The sequence below is a fragment of the Leucopleurus acutus genome (genome assembly GCF_964270905.1).
Source record: "Leucopleurus acutus genome assembly, chromosome: 7".
In the NCBI taxonomy this organism is placed as follows: domain Eukaryota; kingdom Metazoa; phylum Chordata; class Mammalia; order Artiodactyla; family Delphinidae; genus Leucopleurus; species Leucopleurus acutus.
Genome location: NC_139150.1, coordinates 64,116,333 through 64,138,465, shown reverse-complemented (window position 1 = coordinate 64,138,465; position 22,133 = coordinate 64,116,333). Strand labels below are relative to the sequence as shown.

The 22,133-nt window shown below is 40.1% G+C and overlaps 1 protein-coding gene across 1 annotated transcript in view; it reads left to right on the top strand.

Annotated features, from left to right (window-relative positions):
* LOC309963809 (FRAS1-related extracellular matrix protein 1-like) overlaps positions 1-22,133 on the top strand; it is a gene marked incomplete at its 5' end in the record, with an annotated part of 39,520 nt that overhangs the window by 8,439 nt on the left and 8,948 nt on the right. Inside the window, 8 exons of the mRNA XM_082842345.1 lie at positions 7,403-7,532; positions 10,097-10,169; positions 16,546-16,695; positions 18,148-18,386; positions 19,074-19,121; positions 19,394-19,558; positions 19,738-19,866; positions 20,304-20,416. Of these exons, the coding sequence (XP_082698471.1) occupies positions 7,403-7,532; positions 10,097-10,169; positions 16,546-16,695; positions 18,148-18,386; positions 19,074-19,121; positions 19,394-19,558; positions 19,738-19,866; positions 20,304-20,416 (1,047 nt within the window). The remainder of the gene's footprint in view (positions 1-7,402; positions 7,533-10,096; positions 10,170-16,545; positions 16,696-18,147; positions 18,387-19,073; positions 19,122-19,393; positions 19,559-19,737; positions 19,867-20,303; positions 20,417-22,133) is intronic.

The window sequence follows — 22,133 nt, the reverse complement described above, 5'->3', positions numbered from 1 at the left end:
TTATAGAAAATATATTACCTACTTGCAATTCAGACAAATGTCTTCCAATTCTCAAGGAAATTTTTTTTTAAATCCTGCTCCAAAAATATTAATAAATTGATTTCACTTGCTTTTTAATAGTTCAACTAAAAAACCTAAGAATATTGTTCAGACTTGCTACTCATCAAATGCTGACTGCTGGTCTTCCACATGAGAACACAGCATAGGTGCCAGAGAATTTTTTTCCCAAAATAGAGCTAGATTGATACTGCTTCACCTACATACCCTTTTCAGTCCTCATTGTTACCAAGGGCATTGTTTTGAAGATGATTTATGATTTTAAATAATCCTCAAACTTATTGCAGAATCACAGAATTTATAACCTTACTTGAGGCTTTTAAAATAGGCTCCTACCTGTACTGAATACCTTTTTTCAGGTACTTACGCTGAAGTTGTTTCTAATTCAGCCTGTAATGATTGGAACCAGTGGAATATAATGTAAAATATGCCTACTGATGGTTAATCCCAAATAACTTTGATTTGATCTGACATATATTAAGTTGTCTCCTCTGGAGTGGGTCGGGGGAGGTGGAAACTACTCAGTGCTTATCTGTATAAATTTTGAAGGATATAGTTGGCCCTAACCTCATTTGTAAGTAGATGTTTTTTGGAACAAGAAGAACTTTTTTTTCCCAGCAGGAAACAAATGTTATGAATAGTGGTCTGTCTTCCCATGACAACCAGCAGGAAGCTACTTACACATACATTATAAATCACAGGCATTTACAATGTAGGTTTCTGCTCTAGTTCATTGCTCTTTGTTTAATCGTCAAAACCACCTTTAAGTTAGGAACTATCATAATCCAGAATTTACAGGCGAAGAGTCTGAGGCAAAAGGAGATAGGAAGTGACTTTTCCAAGCTCATACACCTAGCTAGGGAAGGAGCTAAGATTTAGGTCCAGAAAGTACGGTTCTTGAGTCCATGGTTTTCCTCACTGCACTAAAGGACTTTTTGCCCACTTTTAATGAGTGTGCGGAAACGGCCTATAGGAAAAGAAGCTCCCTTCTTTCTCTCCAGTCTTTGGCCACCAAAGCAACAAGAAAGGGGGAATACTTACTCCTCAAGACCTTAAATGTAAATTACATTTACATTTCAATATGAGTGTGTACTCCATGGCTAAGGCACTGGGGGTTATGGGACAGATAATACACAATAAACCACTGGACTGAGAGCCAAAGAACAGGGTTTGAGCCTTGGCTCTCCCACTGACCTGGGTCAAGGCTTACTTACCTTAGTTATCTTATCTGTAAAGTGGGGGCAGTACTACAGTTTCTTCAGTGGAACGAATGAGGTAAAACATATGTAAGCATCTTCTATATTTAAAGTCATTAACAAATGGGACCTGTGGTGGTGATTACTATTGTTGTTCATTCACAAGGGGGCAACAGTTGACTGAAGAAGGATCCCAGAGACATTGGGTGGCCAGCTCAAGCCCATCTCTAGTTAGAAATTGACTCTGCGTTGATCCACAAAGTGAATAATCCATATGCTTGTTAATCAATCAGCTAAATGCTGTGGAACTTCGTGTTCTTTTCAGGCTTACACGGTATTAATAGATTAATATTCTGCATGTTTAAAGGGGTGGGACCTTCTATAACACAGCTGAAGAGACAGGTGGGTGCAATCTGGAGCAAAATGGAGGCTCTTTAAAGAACAAGAAGGACCCATGTTCAGGGGGAATTGTCCCAGAATCTTGATTGCTAGTAAGTTTTTGCCATGGCAGCATTTCTATAGAATATCATTCCTGAAGGGTCAATAGATATTCCGTTAGAAATAGTGTTTGCAAATCTTAACGTAATCAAGTTATTGCTAGCTAGCTTGCGGGCTGCTTAATGCATCAAGTGCTAGAGTCACGAAGATGCTTGTATGCACTGGGAATCTTCGAGAGAGGGGTATAGTATACAACATATCTCAACCTGATTTGACTATAGAACCAAGACCACCCTACCCCAGAATAGCTCATGAAACAAGTTTTTCAAGGGATACATTTGGGAGACGTTTTATTGTAAATAGAAGTTATTTTAGAACACTGAAATCCATGGAAATTTGCATCAAGATTTAGATTTGGTTAAGTGCCAAAATTTCAGGCACTGTGCTAGGCGCTTTTACATATGTTGTCCAATTTAATCTACAAAACACAATCCTCTGAGGGTGATAAGAAAATCAGGCTCAAAGCATTTAAGTAATCGGCCAGAAGTCACTAAGTGAATGAATGGCAGAGGCCACAGTGCACCCTGACCTCAACATGAGTGCTCATCTTATCGGCTCACGCCTTGGCGTGATTCTCTCATACGCCCACGACAGTTCTCTAGTCCGATGTGAATCTCAAGGTGGTCTGCATACCACCCAAACTCAGTTACACAGGACCGCGTAAAACACCTCTGCAGACCACAGAATATAGCTGACTTCTGACCAAGCCAGTTTCTTAACACGCATTCAGGGTTGACCTCTTTCTTGTGCCCCCTGCAAAAAGGTGAACTTCAAAAGAAAAGTTGACCCTTGCTGAAGTTCTGCATAACTCAGTAGCTGCTTCATGATTCTAAGCACTTTGATTCTTCTCCTGCCTTTGGCTACCCTCATTCTAGCTGTTCTGTTATTCATCCTTGGCCTTAAAAGAGAAGAGCCAAAGAAATCAAAAAAGAAAAGGAATTTCTAGCAGGCGAACCTGGCAATGCTTTAGCAGCTTTTATGAAACACATTGTAGGGGAAGAGTTTGAAACTCTTAGTTAGGTTCGGCTTTCATGTTACCTGCAAGCCAGAAGTTAAAGTATTTATCTCCAGACGAGATCTAAGAAACCATAGAGGAAGGGAAAGGAAATAGCCCTTATTAAACACCCACTGTGTACAGGTGCTTTATACATATTAACAAATTTTAATTTGCATCATTTGACGTGAATATGATTCCCTTCATTTTAAAGATAATGAAAACTGAGGTCCAGAGAGACTAACTGACCATAATCACACACTAATAAGTGGTTGTGAGATGTGTCTGATTCCAAAGCACTTGTCGGGGGTACTAGCTGTGTTGCTTCCTGGCTAAACACTGTTTCCCCATTATCATGCGAGAAAGACAAATATGAAAGTGCAGGTGTTCATAGCATTTTTACTGAGCTTAATAGCATCCCCTTTGAGTTGATGTCTTAGATTGAACACTTGGAAAAATATTTTTTACCATTTCTATTTTCTTAAGTCATGTGCTACTTGATTATAAGTGAAGATCTAGTTATAAGAATAATTTAATCACAATTTTAGCTACTATAAAACCTTTCACTGAGAAGCTCAAAGTACTTAATGAGTATTCATTAAGGTTCATTTAACCTCTTTATTATTGCACTTCGGGAAGTGAGGAAACTGAGGCATAGAGCAGCCAAGTACCTTTTTTACACACCCTTGTTAACCTGGATTAATGTCCCATATCCCAAAGTAGAGTTTTAATCCCAACTGGTTCTTCTGGTCCATTGTTCCTTCATATAAATGAACCGAGTAGCCACAAAATAAAATATCAGAAAGTATATATTTTTGACTCTACTTCAACACTATTGACTACTTGGTCCAGACAATTCTTTGCTGTGGGGCAGTGGTGGAGGGTGAGTTGGGTGTCCTATACATTGAAGGATGCTTAGCAGCGTCCCTGGCCTCTACCCGCTAAATAACCAGTATCACCCACCTCCCATTGTGAAAAACAAAGCTGTCTCTAGACATTGTCTGATGTTGAGAAGCGTGCACAGGCCTTAGAAAACAAGAAATCATACTTTATGATAGAATGCTCTTTTACCAATGCCACCTTTCTCTCTAGTCCAATAGGAGCTAAAGAATCCAGAGTGAGTCAGGGCTGGAAAAAACACGTGAGGACCATCTAGTCTAGCTGTTTTTTCAGACTGTGTGAAATACGTTAATAGGGCTGGGGAGAAAAAAAGTTTCAGTGGTCAACTTAGCTTTTCAAACAGAAAGCTAAACAAGGTTCATTATTTCCTTTAACAAATACTTATTGAGCTCTTACTATGTCTCAGTCACTCTAGAAGGGACTTGGTGATACATCAGTGAACCAAAGACCCCTGTTTACTTGTAGCTAAGTACCTAAATACTTAGCTAAGTTCCTTGGTACCTAAGTAAATTAAATAGTATGGTATACACGATACATACTTTGGAAAATGAAAGTTGGTCAGATTAAGGGGGATCACAGACACTGGATTTTGGGGACGGATTGCAATTTTAAATTGAGTGATTAAACGGATTTTCTCGTACTTGACTTAGAGTTAGAGAGGAACCGGAAGTCCCATCCCGTTTAATTTCTAATCCTCCATCCCGTGTCTTTCATTCACGATAGTTGTTGGGAACCAAAATTTAGCTTATACATTAAATAAAATGTTCTATTGTTTTGAGTCCCCACAATCACTTAGGGTAGGTTTCTCCCCTGGGGATGACTTTCCCCATGAGGGACATTTGGAAAGTTCTGGAAACAGTTTTGATTGTTGTAACCAGAGGGGAGTGGTGTGGCTAAATCTGGTGGATCTCACGAGTAGAGGCCAGGGATGCTGCTAAACTTCTTGCAATGCACAGGACGGCCTCCCACCACAAAGAATCATCTGGTCCCAGATGTCGATAGTATCAAGTTTGAGAAGCCGTGACCTAGGGCCTTAAGGAGTTCTCATGTCCTGCTAAGTGACTTGAAATGATTGCGTTGTGGGCTTCACAGAAAGTGTATCTATAAACTTAATTTCTGACTTTAGAGTGAGCTTTACTTTGTGGTAATAGAAGGGAGGGATCATTAAAATGTGAAGATTTGAACCAACTCTTGTCTGCATGACACCTCGCAATCCAGAGCTTCCCACATTTCTTTCATGGGGTCCTGCACCTGGTTACCCACATGATACCAAGCATACGTCTGTGTGGCTTCTTTCAGGGAGAATTCCCAAGTGACTGACTACATCTCTTACTTTTCTTTCAGGTGTTTGTGTAGAGTTTTAGCAACTGCAGTCTCAGTGTAGAAAGATCTTCTTCAATACAATACTGCAGAAAACAAAAAACACATTCAAAACATGTGTCACACATATCCTCTAGGTATGCAAGTGCTTCGTGACTTAAGTATTTTTCTGGGAAATATATAGCCCGGCTTAAGTTTCATGGCTTTTCAATAGATCTTTATTATTTGTAGGGAGTAGTTTTAAGAAAATAAAGTAGAACATTGTGTAATGACAATCTTAACCTCTAAGCATTATGAAGCATTCGAATGGTGTATCAGGGTTATGTATGCACTTTCCCAGACACCAAGACCCTTAATGCTTTGAAGCTGAACAGCGCTCTGCATGGTCCCCTTATGGATCTAGATCAGCAATCAAATCACATTTCACTTTAAGCCTTGGGGTCACCTGGACCTGCAGAGTGACACTGTTGAATTTTTGCTGGTCATGGTTAGCATTAGCAATGGATGGATTCTTAGAAGGTTGAACATTGAAACTCATTTGAACCTTACTGAGACTTAGCTGAAATCCATCCCTGTGTATCTATTTCACTCCTTCCCATTGTTCCCCTTTCCTCCTCTTTTATCTTTCCCTAATCCCTCTTGCTGATTTTGTTCTCCTTTCTCATTTATCTGGATCCTTTAGGAACTCTTTGCAATGTGTTACTTCTATTAGCATTTATAACATCCTTGTTGCTTGTTATCTTGTGATTCTTTAAGCAGTCTCTTATTTCTTTATGTCTTGATTTGAAATCAGTTGCGTCAAAGACCCATGAGGGGTCTTTGAATACTATTGAATATAAGGATCCTATTTTCATGTCAAAATTTTGTGAAGCCCAGCATGCCAATAATAATAAATTTCATATGTATTGCTTGAATAAACATTCATACAAATTCATTCCACACTCCCACACTCCCCCTTGTCCCACTGGCCCAGGGTTGGTGGAGTAGGAGACAGTGCTACTGAGTTTGTTTCGCTCGTGAACTTAATCTATAGGATGTGACTGTGACACATGACTGGTACAAGGACATACAGTGATTATTAGAGGATAAACTTACTCTCTAATATGAATGATCTACAGGAAAGTCTGGAGAGCCCTGTGAAATTTGTGAATTCTATGCTCTACATAGTAGCACCCAGAATTTCTAGTTCTGAAAGGAAAAGAAAATTGTAAAGTAACTTTAAAAGTCTAGAGGAAAGAGCCTGAATCTAAGGGAAAGTTTGGGAATATAGTAAGGCAACCACTGAGGGTTTTGTGAGTGGAGAATGAAAGGGAAATGAATAAAACACAAGCAATGGAAGTGGGTTAAATGATCATAGTGAAGATTGCTTATGTCTTTATGGCTGAAAGGTTACAGGGGGTAAAGGATGTAAGAACATATTTGAAGAGAAATGTTCAGGTGAAACATTTCAAGTTTTCTCACCTCAGAAAGGGAAACACTTCAGGGTAAAGATAAAATTGTAGTCCCCTGCTTGAGCTCAGACTGCAAGAGTCATGAAGAACTTCAGTTGGGAAGAAGAATGGTAGAGAAGGAATAGTACATTTGGTTTCAGATTTATACTGGGGATTCCATCTCTGCTGTCTGTTAGCTTTGTCATAGCTTTTTGCCTTCGAGGTAGTTATTTAACCTCTCTAAGCTCAGTGTTCTTTTCTGAAGAAAAGAAAAGAAAAAGTCCCTCTCCATGCCATGAGGATTAAAGAAGTCAGTTTCCGTCAAATGTCGGGCTTACTAAATATAGCGTGGGGAAAAAAGACCACCCTGTATTTAGCAAGTTTATTCAGTTGTATAGCTGCATCCAAGGTACATATTAGTGTAGCCCTTTTATACGCACAGAGGAAGGGACAGATAATGCTTTAAAACACAGGCACATTCTAACTCCTAGGCACATCCTCAAAGATATCTTGTTATTAAACTGAACCCAAGTTCAGAGAAGACCTGTGCCTGGAAATGATCTTGTTGTATTGATGAAGGAGGCCAAAAGATAGGAGAGAAGATTTCATATCAATGTCCTTTCCAAAAATGAACTTCCCCTTGAACTTAACACCTGCTCCTTTCCCTTCTGAAGACGCAAGTAGGAGTCTCTTTTCTATCACTAATAATTGTAAGACCTCTGATAGACTTTTAACCTTATTTCTGCATTTATAAATGGAATTCTTATCCGTGCTGTACATCACAGCATTGTTAAGAGCAATAAATGAGACAGTGACAGTAAAAGTTCTTTGTGAGCTAAAACGTCCCAAACAAGTGTAAGGAGCTTGTAGCATTGGTGTAGGTTGATGAACCGCTTCTGTCTCCCAGTGTGGACGAGTGGTTCAGCTTGCTACCCAGCGGAGGAGCCCCCCAGGCATCCATTATGCATTTCTCATGACTTTCTTTCTTCTTTTCCTTACATGCATAGCTTGGAACTGAAGTGGTCTCATATCGAGTGGTCACAGACTGAATATGAGGTCTGTGAGAATGTGGGCGTATTGCCCTTGGAAATTACCAGAAAGGGATATTCCATGGACTCGGCCTTTGTGAGTGTAAAGGTAACAAGTCTGTCAATTTTCAAGCTAAAACCTCGGTTGCTGGTTGGTGCCTTTGATTGTTTCCTTAGAAAAATTCAGAGTAACTAAGGAAATTTCAAACTGCACGAGTGTTGCACTATTCCCAAGAGTCTAAGTACAAAACCTCCTTGCCCCTCCATCACTTATCTAGGTGAATTAGCTCCTAGATAGGATATTTCTAACCCATTTTTAGTTTTTAAATCTGGTCTTTAACTCTTGAAGTTTGATTTCACAAGGGAGATCTATCCAACCTAGTGAACTTGGGCCAAACTCTGCTTTGGAAACGAGAGTTGTAGGCAAATGTTAAGTCCCCAAATGGCTTTCTCTTAGTATGCACCAGGACCATTTCCTGTGGTCTCAGTGGATGAAAAAATCAGGGAACACACCTATCATAAGCTTCACCCAAGCCACGCAAAATTAAGAGACCATGTATCAATACAGGCACCCTGAAATATAAGGAATTTTCAATAATTATTTTTGGACTAGTCACCTGCTATTTCTTTACACTGCCATGGGCCGTGAAGCACAACCTATGGCTTCTAGAATTGAAAGATTTTTTTAGGAGTCACTATAAAAATTGCACTTCACGTGAACGGGAACATGAAAATCCTGTACATACGAATGCTGGTGAATGAGCCTGAAAGACTCCCCTCCTCAATCTAAGGAAAAAAGCAGTGATACTAGCTTCTGGGAAAAAAATGCCATCTCAGTTAAGTCTCAATTACAATAATAAGTTCAAATCACCCTCACAACCTTCTGCACATAAATCCTACTATATCCAGACTCAGTATTTATCTTTCTAGTGGGCATAGGGTCTTTTCCCCTGATCTGGGGTGTTTTATTATTGTTAAATCATCAGATAACTGGGTATCCCCTCTACCTTCCCAGTAGATAGTTTATGGAAAAAGAAAGAACCCGCCTGGATGGTTTTCTAATATTCTTCTGGTCCTCCATAAAAAGCGCCATATGCTCCAGTCTGGAGTTTCGGGCCACAGAACCGTTCACCATGCCAGGTAGAAAGAACAGACGTAGTGTGACGGAACCTTTTGTCTGCTTAAGCTGAGTGCACACAGTGAAGCTGCCAGCTGAGTCTGCAGGCCTTTCGCAAACAGCCCGAGTCCTTCAGGGACCACTCTGCTTACAGCACAGCCTGCTGCTTTAGCCTGGAGCCTATTGGCTGCTTGGCTGGGAGGAGGGAGAAGAAAGCACTCTTACCCTACGTTGTTTGCTCTGGTTTGAATCACACACCTGCACCGGACTCATTTCTGCAGCCACCTTGACTCAGCCCATTCCTTTTCCCACGTAGGATTCTGTAAGCTCAGTGGTGGTAAATACTAGGTAATTGCACGTGCAAGAACCACATGGGGAAATGTAACTCCCAGCATATGATGGGTACAGGTGTGCAATGGGCTGCCTTTCCACAGGGAAAGGTTGTTGGGGAGGAGCCTTGGCATTGTGGAGAAAGAAGAAATGGGAGCTTAGGAGGCAGTACTCTTCTTGAGCAAAATGTTTCCACTGCAGACCACTGACACGTGTTAGGGCCTTTGGTTAGAAATGCAGATAATGTCTGAGGCCAAAGAAATAGGAATTTGCAAGTTTTTACTTGTGCCCTTCATCCCTTTGTAAGAAAGTGAAGGAATAGAGTAACTCACTTTCCTGAACATCTCATTCAAGGACCTCTTTTTCAAACCAGCTGAAGCTTCTTTTTCAAACTCCTTTTCAACCATATTTCAAACTAAATATGTGTTCTTCACACATATTTAGGCTCCTCTGGGGGAAGTTAAGGGCACGAGATGTCAGAGCCCTTAAATCACCTCTGTTCTTTAGCCCTGGGGGATGGGGAAAAAGGGGTCAGCCAATTGTCTCTTTAGACTGGACCAATTTTTTTTTTTTTTACAACTTACTTGAAGGAGCTTCTGAAGCCCTTGGTTCTGGGTGTGGATGGCCTTTGTGTGGCTGTTCCCCAGGACTGTCATCCCCACAGAGCCCTCATTCATGTCTGTGAAGAGGAATGGTTTCATCCAGATGCGAAAATGGACCAGACTTATTTTAGTTCATCTGGTCTAAAGGCTTTCAGTGCCCTGAGCTCGCAGGATACCTCCAAGCTGGCTGACAGATCAGCACCCCGGTTGTCAGCAGTACCCGCTTTTCCTTCTCTTCACTGCCCTTCTCCCTTTCCTCCAAGGCATTATTTTAGGACCTGGTTGGGGTAGAGGGAAGGCCATGAAATAAAATGATATTTGCAACAAAGAGAAATATACTGTTTAAAATTCACATTACTTTCTTCAATAACCAAATCATTTATAAAGGAGAAGAAAAAAATAAAAATAAAGTTTTATGTTTACTTCCATTGATATTAGTCTAGGAAAAAGTTAACTTTAAGGAAGATGGGTCAAAAATGATGTATTAGAATTAAAAAACCACTTAATGTTAAAAACAGATTTAAGAGCATGAGTTTAGTCTAGTATGAGATCAGACTAGATGTTTTTCTATTACAGAATATTTATTTTTATTAAAAAAAAAGATTTTGTTTTTCCCCTCTTAAGGTCAACCAAGTGTCAGCTACAGCTGGAAAGGATTTCACTATGACTCCATCTAAGCTGATTCAGTTTGACCCAGGTACGTTTTGCGTCTACACTTTGTTTCATGTTTTTGTAAGAAAGTCTGGAGATGGTGGAAAAGACAGACTATTATGCAACTTCAGCCAACTAGAAACTCCTCAGGGCACAGGATCACCCCTCTCCCAGAGAGATGAGTTTGTACTTGAGGCTTTGCCCCTCATATTTTATGTTATTACTAGTGAGTATTTATTTAAAATGAGAAGAGAGATCGTAACAAATAAAATATATAAAATATTAAGGCAAACATCCAAAAATCCAGAAAAAATGCCATTTAAAAAAATTATTCAGAGGTCTGACACAAAGCTGAAATAATGTAATTGCCTCATATTTTAATGGAAATTTTTTGAATGTTATAGTCATGTGGATTCCTAAAGGGTCATTTCTAAATTATCTCTCTTGGAATAGGCTGATATGAACAGATTCCAGGGGAAATTATTATTTAATTAGATAACACCTGTTTTGTTTTAAGCATTTGGAAAAATTTTGCTAGGTGCAAAAGGGAATACAAAAGCATGGGGCCTGTTGTCAAGGATGTTCTATCCTGTGAGAAATATAGACATGAAAACAACTCACTAATAGAGTACATTGTGACCCCAAGGATATGCCATTGTTCTGGCTAAGGAAAATCCTGGAAGACTTCCTGGGGGAGTTGGTAGCAGAAGAAGGGGACTTAAACTGCAGGACAGACATTCATTTGGCTAACTGTGCCTTAAGTACCAAGGCGGGAGCCATGCCCCCTTTCCCTGGTTTCTGTAGATGGGAACCAGTAGCTCTCCCTCACTGCACTGCATGGTTGTCTCTCTTTCCCTCTGGTATGGAATGGACCTAGATCACCTGTCCAGGGACAAAAGGAAAAGGCCTTGAGAAGCAGCCAGGGCGTGTGGCTTTCTGCTCCCCTGCAGAGGAGGTGTTCTGCATTCTGAGAACAGGCCATCCAATCAAGACTTTAGCCGTTTTCTGCCACTGACACATGAAGTTTTGGGCAAAGGCAAAACAAAATGGCCTGAATACCATTACCACTCCAAAACTGACAACCTTAATATTAAACGTAGAGGAGACTTCCCTGGTGGCGAAGTGGTTAGCACTCCACGCTCCCAATGTGTGGGGGCCTGGATTCAATCCCTCATTGGGGAACTAGACCCTACATGCATGCCGCGACTAAGAGTTCACATGCCACAACTAAGGAGCCCGCATGCCACAACTAAGGAGCCAGTGAGCTGCAACTACGGAGCCTGCCTGCCACAACTAAGACCCAGCACAACCAAAAAAAAAAAAAAATTAAACGTAGAAAAGAAATGCCTTTCTGCAGTTCACCACAAGTTGTACGATGTTTAGTGACTGTATTAGTTTGCTGGGGCTACCCTAATAAAGTATCACAAACCTGGTAGCTTCAAAACAAGAATTATTTTTCTAATGGTTCTGGACGCTAGAAGTTCAAGATCATGATGTGGGCAGGGTTGATTCCTTCTAAGGGCTGAGAGGGAATCTGTTCCATGCCTCTCTTCCATGCTCTGGTGCTTTGCTGGAATCTCTGGCCTTCCTTGGCTTCTGTTGCATCACCCGATCTCTGCCTTTATCTCCATAGGATGTTCTCCTTGTTTGTGTCTGTGTCCAAATTTCCCCTTTGTATACTGACACCAGTCATCATAGACTAGGGGTCCACTCTACTCTAGTATGACTCCATCTGAATTACATCTGTAATGCCCTTATTTCCAAATAAGGTCACATTCTGAGGTACTGAGAGTTAGGACTTAAACATAGAGATTTTTGAGTGACACAACTCAACCTATAACAGAGAGCCTTACATTTGACATGGAACAATCCCGATATTGTTTTTGGCCTCCTTCCTGTGATATTTAAGTTTCTGACTTGCATAATTTTGTCCCTCAGACTGACCACCCTTGATGAGAAGAGCTATTCCTGTTATGTATTTGAAGTTTACCCTCGGGTTGCTGCAGGCTCTGGTTCTGATCAACCCTAAGATGAAAGGATTTGATGCATTGGCTCTGTGCTCTTCATGTACTTCATGTTAAGGCAGGTCCGGCCTTTCCTCTTTTCAAGAGGCAAGAGTGCTTGTCATATATCACCTTTATTATTTGAGGTCTGTTTGTCACAAGATCAGGAGTGATTTGGGCTTTTGGTGGATTTTGAGCAGCCCACCAGGTTCTCTGTTTGGATTGATAGGGACTAGAAGATATCACACTGGAGGAGCTCCTGGAAGCTAACTCTTGCAAGTCCCACTGGGTGAGGGAATGCCCATTTGCTTTCAAGAGTTTACATGCTGCTTCCAGTAGATACTAAAGACTTCTGAGGGTCTAAATCGTCATAATTTTAGAGATTATTTAGACTTTTTTTTTTTTTTTTTTTTTTTGGCGGTACGCGGGCCTCTCACTGTTGTGGCCTCTCCCGTTGTGGAGTACAGGCTCCGGACGCACAGGCTCAGCAGCCACGGCTCATGGGCCCAGCCGTTCCACGCCATGTGGGATCTTCCCGGACCGGGGCACGAACCCATGTCCCCTGCATCAGCAGGCGGACTCTCAACCACTGCGCCACCAGGGAAGCCCTATTTAGACTTTTTTTTTTGGCCATGCCGTGTGGCATGCAGGATCTTAATTCCATTTCCAGGGATTGAACCTGTGCCCCCTGCAATAGAAGCGCAAAGTCTTAACCACTGGACCACCAGGGAAGTCCCTATTTAGACATTTTAAGAAAATAAATAAATATAGCTTATAAATGAAAAAGAAACAACACTTGGGTGTTCATTGCTTTGGAACTTATTAGCCAGAAACTGTTTCATAAGCTGACGTCTTCCTTTAGAGAATGTTAGAATTCCCCGTGTCCACAGGTCCTGTAAATACTTATTTACTCCCATCTTGTTCATCCTTGCCTCTTTCAGATCTGGTGTCTTCATCCCCATTCCCACCCCTTTCACCCAAAGCAATCTGTTCATTTCTTTAAAAACAGCAGCTTCCATGATTGGTGAGGAAACAGAGAGTGAGAAATCAAAGACAGTGGAATATCATAGGGTTTGAGAGCCCTTGGAGGGAGCTGAAGAGAAACTGAGGGACTTTTCAGTCTAGTGAGCTACACTCAAGTAAGCTTGCCTTGCAGCTTTGTACCAAACCAAAAGCTAACCCTGACTACCTTGCCTTCTGCTATTGTGAATAATCTTGAGTCAAAGTGCAAATATTCTTAAGAAAATGATTGTTTTCCTTTAAAATAAATGTTCTTCAGAGGTTTGCTGCATTCTTAATTGAGACTTCATTGTACCTGAGTCAAAATGTTTTCCAAAGAACAGCTCTCTCACGTGGCATTTGCTGAAAAACATTGAGAATATGTCTTTCAATAGTGAAATGTGTTTTGCAGGAAAATATCCAGGAATTAACTCACTCTGTAAAGTGGGCTATGTCTGCATAACCTGACACCTCTCTCTCCTCTTCAGCACCTTTTGTTTCATGGGAACAGGGGGCCAGTTCATGCCTTCTGAAATTGTTTATAATCACCGTGATTTCACAAATACTTTGCACCTTGAAGGCTGGAGAGGAAGGAAAAAGAAAAACTAAGAAAGTTCTGATTTCTAATCTCATTAACCTAAAAAAGGAGGTCCTGTGTGCCTACCTGGTAGACATATAAACAAAGTTGAAATGCAGCAAACCAATCAAAAGTACTTAAACGAAACTTGGAATAGATCTTCTCTAGCCATCTGGTTCTACTTCATAAGGTTTTACAAAAACTTTAAGGTTTTTTGGGGGGTGGGTGGGGCAGTGGGGGGAAGGGGTACTATAATTTATTAAACAGTTCTTAAAATAAGAAGGCAAATGGTTGGGGCTTGGGGAAAAAAATTTTTTTGTATTGGATTTTTATTTGAATAACACTTAACTTTATGGGCTTTGAGAGTCAAAACAGCTCTCTGAATATTAAAACCTTAGTATTCATATGCCTTCTTCATTGTCAAGTCTCTTTTCTCTCCATGCCAATTTATTACAACAGCTGCCTACGTGGATTCCCAACTTCTAGCCTCTCTGCTTGTCTGCCTGGGCCCCTAAATCTTCCCACATACCACTTTCAGGTTCATGTTTTTAAGACATCCATTTTCAAGAGCCTTCCCTGTTGCCTGTGGTTTAAAGTCTGAGTCTGACCCACCTAGTGTCGAGGGTTCTCTGCAGTCTGGCTATACCTACCACCTCTCTTCCCTGGCGTGACCTCTCTACTCCAGCCGGGTAATCTGCTCAGCCCTCCTGATCAAGGTCTCTGCTTTGCTATCTAACTGACTTTGCTTCTGTTGTTTTCCCATTTCCTCCCAGGTCCTTCCAACTCTGGAGCCCATATACATGTAGTATTTACCATCTATTCTGTACCTTGTGGCAGCTAATTATACACAACCTGGAATAATTGACTTTTTTGGTATTTACATCTTGTCTCTTCAAGAAGGTTGTAAATTCCTTTATGTCAGGGCTTCCTTATGTTATACCTCTAGTATTCTCTCTAGCATCCACCAAAGGCAAGCACATAATACAAAATATATATTTTGATGGACTGATTCATCCAGCCACGAGGTGGGAGTTATGTAGTTTATATTAAATGCTTCAAATTTTGTCTTTGTAAAGACTATGAAAGTAATTGATTTAAGAACTCAGTGGAGGGACTTCCCTGGTGGCACAGTGGTTAAGAATCCACCTGCCAATGCAGGGGACACGGGATCAATCCCTGGTCTGGGAAGATCCCACATGCCACGGAGCAACTAAGCCCGTGCACCACAGCTACTGAGTCTGCGCTGTAGAGCCTGCGAGCCACAACTACTGAAGCCTGTGTGCCTAGAGCCCATGCTCCGCAACAAGAGAAGCCACCACAATGAGAAGCCTACGCACTGCAACGAAGAGCAGCCCCTGCTCGCCGCAACCAGAGAAAGCCCGTGCGCAGCAACAAAGACCCAACGCAGCCAAAAAAAAAAAAAAAAAATCAATGAAGGACTAATACATGTTACAACATGGATGAGACTTGAAAACATTAAAAAAAAAAAGTTCAAAAAAAAAGAAAAACTCAGTGGATACTGAAAGCTTAACAACTTACCTGTCAGCCTATTTTTTTTAAATAAAATTATTTCAAAGACCCTTAATTTTTCTCTCTAAGTGCAGGCAAGAGTAGGATAAGTGAACAGTTTCCTCTTTCCATTGGATTCTGTCGGGGATTGATGAGACTTAGATTCCATGATGAACTCTATAAGCAACATACCTTCAAGAAGGAGGCCATCATCTAGCTAGCACAACTGAGAGGCATAAATCTGTAGAAAACAACCTGCAAGGAGAAAAGAATCCGATTTTCAGATGAGAAGACTAGAAAAAAATGTTTAACTGCTTATATAGATGGGTTTATGGGAATAAAATCACTCAAATAGCCAATGAGTAAATGACACAGAATAAAGTTTCAAAACTTAGTCCTCAAAGGTTAAACCATAAGTTTATCTTTTTCCCCTTAAAACTGAGCCATCTTTCTTCCCTAAACAATACTTTCTTTCCTTCCTGCCAACTCTTCTAAATAAACCCATGGGGGATGTCCTGCTATCCACGTCATGGAAACTGGTCAAGATTTGACAATTTCAGAAGTTTCTTCCCACTTTAATATTTTGTGGTTTTGGGGTTGCTTTGTGTCCCATCTTGGTGGTGACAGGATAGCTGGGGATATGTTTGTAACATCAAAGCTCTTTTGCATTAAGTTCGCAAAGTTACTGTGAACCAAGCTTGATTGTAACTCCATGAACAGAGGCAGACAGAAAGAAAAAAAAAAATTGGCTCCGTCTATTTCAAGAACCCCCCAGCCTATAAATTCTCTGTAGGAGGATATCAAACTCCTGAGTATTACATCATCAGAAAAAGCATTTGTGGGCTAGAAGGATCTCAGGAAGTAGGGCAGCCGATGGAAGCAGCTGTCGTTAGAAATCAATCATTTCTGTGAATAGCATGAAGTACCATCCAATAATCGCTTCTGACTGTCTGAATCAACATCTTAAGGTTTTTCAAACTATTAAGATTTAAAGATTGCAGTACTTGTTTATTCTTAAGGAGAGAAGGGGCAGGTCAGGAAAAAATTGTCTTAGATCTCAACTGCTCACCATTTTCTGTTCATCCCTTGCCTAATGCAGCTCGCTTTTTTTGTTACAGTGTTTGCATTTAAAGGGAAACATCATTGTCCAGGAACAAATGTGTTCTCTTAATATTATTTAGGAGAACAGCACGACTTCAGCGAGTTGGTAGCAGTACAATAGCTCACTCAGGCTACTGCAGTCTAGCTGTAGACATGTTAATTAATATATTTCTCTGACACCTAGGTGATTGAAATAGCAATTAAAGAGTAATTAAAATGTTTACTTCTTGTAGGAATGTCAACTAAGATGTGGAATATAGCAATTACCTATGACGGATTAGAGGAAGATGATGAGGTCTTTGAAGTAACTCTGAACTCCCCCGTGAATGCGGTTCTTGGCACAAAGACAAAAACGGCAGTGAAAATTTTGGACTCAAAAGGAGGTATTCCTTTGATCCTCATCTTGAAATCAGGAGCAGTCCTGGCACTGTAGTTGCTTGCTTTCAACAGCCAGTGTGCTTGATAACACCTTCAAATCAAAATGCTTAATTTCTTGTCAAGAAAGCAACCTCAGTCGTGATGTAGGCCCTTTATTCTGGTTTCTGCTTCATGTGGTTTTCCTCCTGCTAAGAACGACCGTTTTGAGAAAAGCAACAAGTCAGAGCTTCGTTGTTTTTTTCCTCACCCGTTTGTTGTTCTCACCAAAGGGGAAACAATGTCGCTGAGAATCTATCGACAATTATTTTCCCCCCAGAGTTTATAGGGCTGTAATTATCTTCCTCTGTTAAAGAGAGCTCTTAATGCCTAAAATCTGAGTCCCCACTGTAGCCTGACCCCGAAAATTCTGAGAGGAAGGAATTGGAGAAAAATAGATGTGAAAGATGCAGCTGGCTTGGGGATTCAGGAGCAGCTGGAGAATATTAATTAATAACCTTGGGTTGCACGGCCAAATAGGTCCTGGATAGTATATGCTAAAGAACAACGTGTGAACTAAATAAAATAAAGAGCAGCCCAAAGTCTTGGTGCTCTGACGGTTTTCCTGCCAAATACCTTCTACTTATTTGTCTATTTAGCAGTTGACAAGTGTCCAGTTACTATGCTTGGTCTCACCTTCCTATTTTGACACATCACGCCCTACAGGCCATATGTTTTTCTTACCTGAAATTTATTATCTCCTCTTTCTCATCCTATAATAAAAACAGACACTATCCTCTTTCCTTTACCATAGCATCTCTCCCATACCACCTTACCTCACCAAATTCATTTCTTTTTCAGTAGAATTTTCTGGTCACATTAAGTACATGAATACATAAAATACACACTTTACGCATGAAGTGTAAAGTATCCAGACGAGGCTGCTAGGTTTAGCATTTTTTCATACTAATTGACAATATTTCTAATCAAAGGAGCTCCATTAAGATTTACTGGATCTTTTCTGTAACAGTTAAATGCTCATTTTTATAACTGTTAACTTGATTTCACTGACATCTTCAAACAATTCCAGTTTCTCCCTCTAGGAGATTGGGGAAAGTGTTTGTGCAATGATACTTGATCAGGGAGTAAACCCGATAATATGGAGGAGTTCTATAATATGAAGGGAGGCTATTGCCCAGGTAGATGGGATGATTATAAAATCACGACAGTGATTTTCATCTGTGGTTCGTGAAATCCATTTCATGACTTATAGTCACCCTGTAGGTGTGCAGAAGGGCACGGCCTTTCTGGATGAACACTGATGAAGAGTAAAGGGGTTTCTGGCAAATGGCAGAAAGGCAACATCTGGTGGGAAAATCATCCGTCTGAGTTTAATGACAAGCTGCTCCAGGGACTTTCTCCATGTGATCACTTATCTGTTTGTGTAAAATGAACTGACCTGCCATTTTGTGCGCCTCCAGGACAGTGCCGTCCTTCATATGCCTTCAATGCAAACATGCCCAATGCATGGGAGAAGGGCATTTGGAGGCTGCTCTCCCCAGGGGCTTCCTCACGCACCACTTCTGGTTCCTTTCATCCGGAAAGAAGACCCCTTCCGTCTTCCAAGCAGCTAGCAGTCGCCAAGGGAGACACCCTGCGGGACTTTGATTCTGAAGATCTTTCTCTCATGAAGCTTAGGACCCAAGGGAATAGCAAAAGAGTAAGGATGGGGACCTCTTTGGTTTTGATGTGTGGAGTGCATACTGAAAGGATCAAAAGATCTTAATAAGTATTCTGAAACACTGTGGAAGCTGTTCTGGTTCTCACAGTGACTGAGGGCCATGGTGATTTTCACGGTTCCTTATACCATCATGAAGTGCCTTTTGTATACAAATATCATAATGCCGACCTACTTCATTTATTGTACTGACTGAGGTGATAGATGTACTGACTCATCCATATGATTTCTGCTTTGGTTCCTTTTGTGATCAAGACAGATGGGGAATGACCAGTGACGCTGAAATAGAATGAGATTAAATGATCTACTTGGGTGTGGAAACAATGGCTTTGACATTATCAGCCTAGTTTTCTAACCAGGCACACACTCATGGGGGTGTGTGTGTGTGTGTGTTTTCTTGGACCTCTGTGTACTATAGATGTACCAAAAAAATAAGGATGTTTTTTCTCTCTAACTGGGACTAAGAATAGGTGAGTCAACATTGATAAAGTGCCATTAGGTCCAGTGATTTTATAAAAATTCCAATGATTTAGGCATGGAAAATCTTAAGAAAAACATATGTTTAAAAATTTTTCAGTCATTAAAAATATCTTATTGGAAGGGTTTTACCCTACTGCTAATTATTATTCAAGTCAATTTTTTTCATATTTTGTTCTCTCTTGATTTCAGGTCCATCCATCCTCTGTTTATAGAAATGGAACAGACATCATCTACAATGTAAGCATAGTCTGAGAGAATTGCTAAATTTCTTGTATTTATGGATACAAAATATTTAGTGAAACTACCTTTCATAACTGTTATATTTATGTATTTCTCTTAAAAACATGTTTTGAAATTTGTTTTAGAAGCTTGGGTGGTCAGAAAAAAAATACACCTTTTATCTTTTTGTTTTGATCCAATTTTTGGATTGCTCATTTTTGCAACAAATGTTTTTGTTTGCTCTCTTGGTGTTTATTTTTTCTTTATTGTTGTTTGTTGATTTCCTCAAGTATCATGGAATGATTTCCCTGAAACTGGAGGATGACAGTTCCTCAACTCACAAAAGTAAGGCCAAAGTATCCATTGTTAGTCAGCCACAAAAGACAATCAAAGTGGCAGAACTGCCTCAAGCAGATAAGGAGGAATCCACAACCGGCTCACACTTCCCCCAACAGGTATGAAAATCTCTTCACTTCCTATTCACTTTACAACAAGCTGTGTTCTGGGTCATAAAACAGCCTTCAAGCTTGGGGATAGCTGATGCAACACAAATGCTACTCAACAAAGGATGACCTAAAAGAGGTACAAGTGTGATCAGCTTACATCAAGTCTGAATCACCTTTCTTTGCCATAGGACCGTTTGCCCTCATTTCCAAAGAACTGCACACTGGAATTAAAGGGACTCTTCCACTTTGAAGAAAGCCTCCAAAAGCTGTATAAGTGCAATGGAATTGCCTGGAAATCTTGGAGCCCTCACACCAAGGTGGGACACAGGCCGAGCAGCCAAGTACCTGTACTTGCAGCATGTCCCATGATAAGCTGAGAGAGAGGGAGTGCCCTGTCCACTCCTGCTACCTCGGCCTGCTCTGTTACACTTCGAAGGTGAAGAGGAAAAGATGGCCAGTTGGTGTTTTAAAAATCACAAAACACATTAGTTAAGCAATACAATTTGAAAAGATGTTTACTTATTTTATTCAATTATCATAATGTCAAAGTGTAAAATTAAAACACTGCTGACTTTACCAGTGTGTTCCATAAAAAGCCATTGCATTTCTCAAAGTAGAGGATTGGGATTAAGGCTGACCTCCTTTCTGGTGACAAAATTACTCACATTAGGGGACTCATAGGACTCTTTATGCTGACAACAGACTCTAGATTGTAAAGACCATTATAATGTGAACATGGACAACTATTTTTCAGGTGGAAGATAAATCATGCCCAGCTGGGTGGCACCATCACTTAGGCTACTGCCACTCCTTGATCACAGAGCAGAAGGGCACCTGGATCATAGCCGCCCAAGCTTGCAGGGAACAGTAAGAAACCCTGTTTCACATTTGATTGATGTTTCTTTGCTGATGTTTCTCTGTTTTCTCATGGAACTGTAATGTTGCTTCATTCATTCAAGCGTTGAGTGTCTGATATCTACCTGGCTTTGTTTTAGGATTTTGGAGGGAGCTCTGTAGTTCAGAATGGATTTGGGCTGACCTTAATAATGTGTTTTGACTTAGCTCTTTTATGATAAAACTGTGCCATTGCCACAGTTCTATTTTTTTTTAATATCTTTATTGGAGTATAATTGCTTTACAATGTTGTGTTAGTTTCTGCTGTATAACAAAATGAATCAGCTATACGTATACATATATCCCCATATCACAGTTCTATTTTTTAGCCTCTCTATCTTAAACTTTGGAGAAAGTCAGAAGGAGATTCTCTGAGTCAGCAGTGTTGCAGATTCTAGATTTATTAAATAGTAATTCCTGCCCACTGATTTGAAAATATATAGCAATGAAAAGTCTTATGGTATCAGGCCTATAACAATGTAAGAGGCATTGATGATTATGAAACCAGACGAGTTGGACAAAGGGTGATTGGATAACAGAACACTCAATGAAAGATGACTTGTGGTCAGATAATGACAACAAAATTTATCTAGCTGAGGCAGACTTTAAAAATGCATATGTAACTATCTCTGAACCTCCTTTTTTGCCTCCCTGGATATTATCCAAAGCAATGCAATTAGACTAATATGTTCCATGGCTAGAAATTGAGACTAGATAAATTGCTGGTGGATATCAGTCAGATTTTGCACTTCATGAAATTTTAAAAGTTATGTTCATCTAAAGACACTATTAAGAAAATGAAAGGTTAGACCACATTTGGGAAAAGCTCATCTCAAATCATGTATCTGATAAAGGTCTCAAATCCAGAAAATATAAACATCTCCTACAAATCAGTGACAACCAGATTTTTATAAAATAGCATATACACTACCAAATGTAAAACCGATAGCTAGTGGGAAGCAGCCACATAGCACGGGGAGATGAGCTGTGTGCTTTGTGACCACATAGAGGGGTGGGATAGGGAGAGTGGGAGGGAGGGAGACGCAAGAGGGAAGAGATATGGGAACATATGTATATGTATAACTGATTCACTTTGTTATAAAGCAGAAACTAACACACCACTGTAAAGCAATTATACTCCAATAAAGATGTTAAAAAAAAATAGCAATTGACTTTGAGATTTCACAAGTAAAGAGAGACAGTTGGTCAATAAAGACATGAAAAAAGGTGCCCACCACCATTAGATGTCAGAGAAATGCAAATTAAAACCACAATAAAATACCACTTCACACCCACTAGAATAGTTAAAATCACAAAGACTATGTTGTAGAGCAAATGGAATTCTCATTTATTGTTGGTGGAATTGTAAAATGGTACAACCTCTTTGTAGAACTGTCTTGCAGTTTCTTATAAAGTTACATGCATCTGCCCTGTGACCTAGCAATTCTACTCCTAGGTATTTACCCAAGAGAAATAATAATATATGTTTAAAAAAAAGCACTTAAAAGAATTTCATTAGTAACCTTTTTAATAACAGTAGTTTGGGTCATTTGTCTTCTTGTTATTGATTTATAGGAATTGTGTATATTTTCTCCATCAAAAAGGGAATAGACAAATTTTCTTTTCTTGATAAATTAATTTTTTTCTTTAGAATATAGAAATATTATTTTACAAATTTATTTTTTATGGA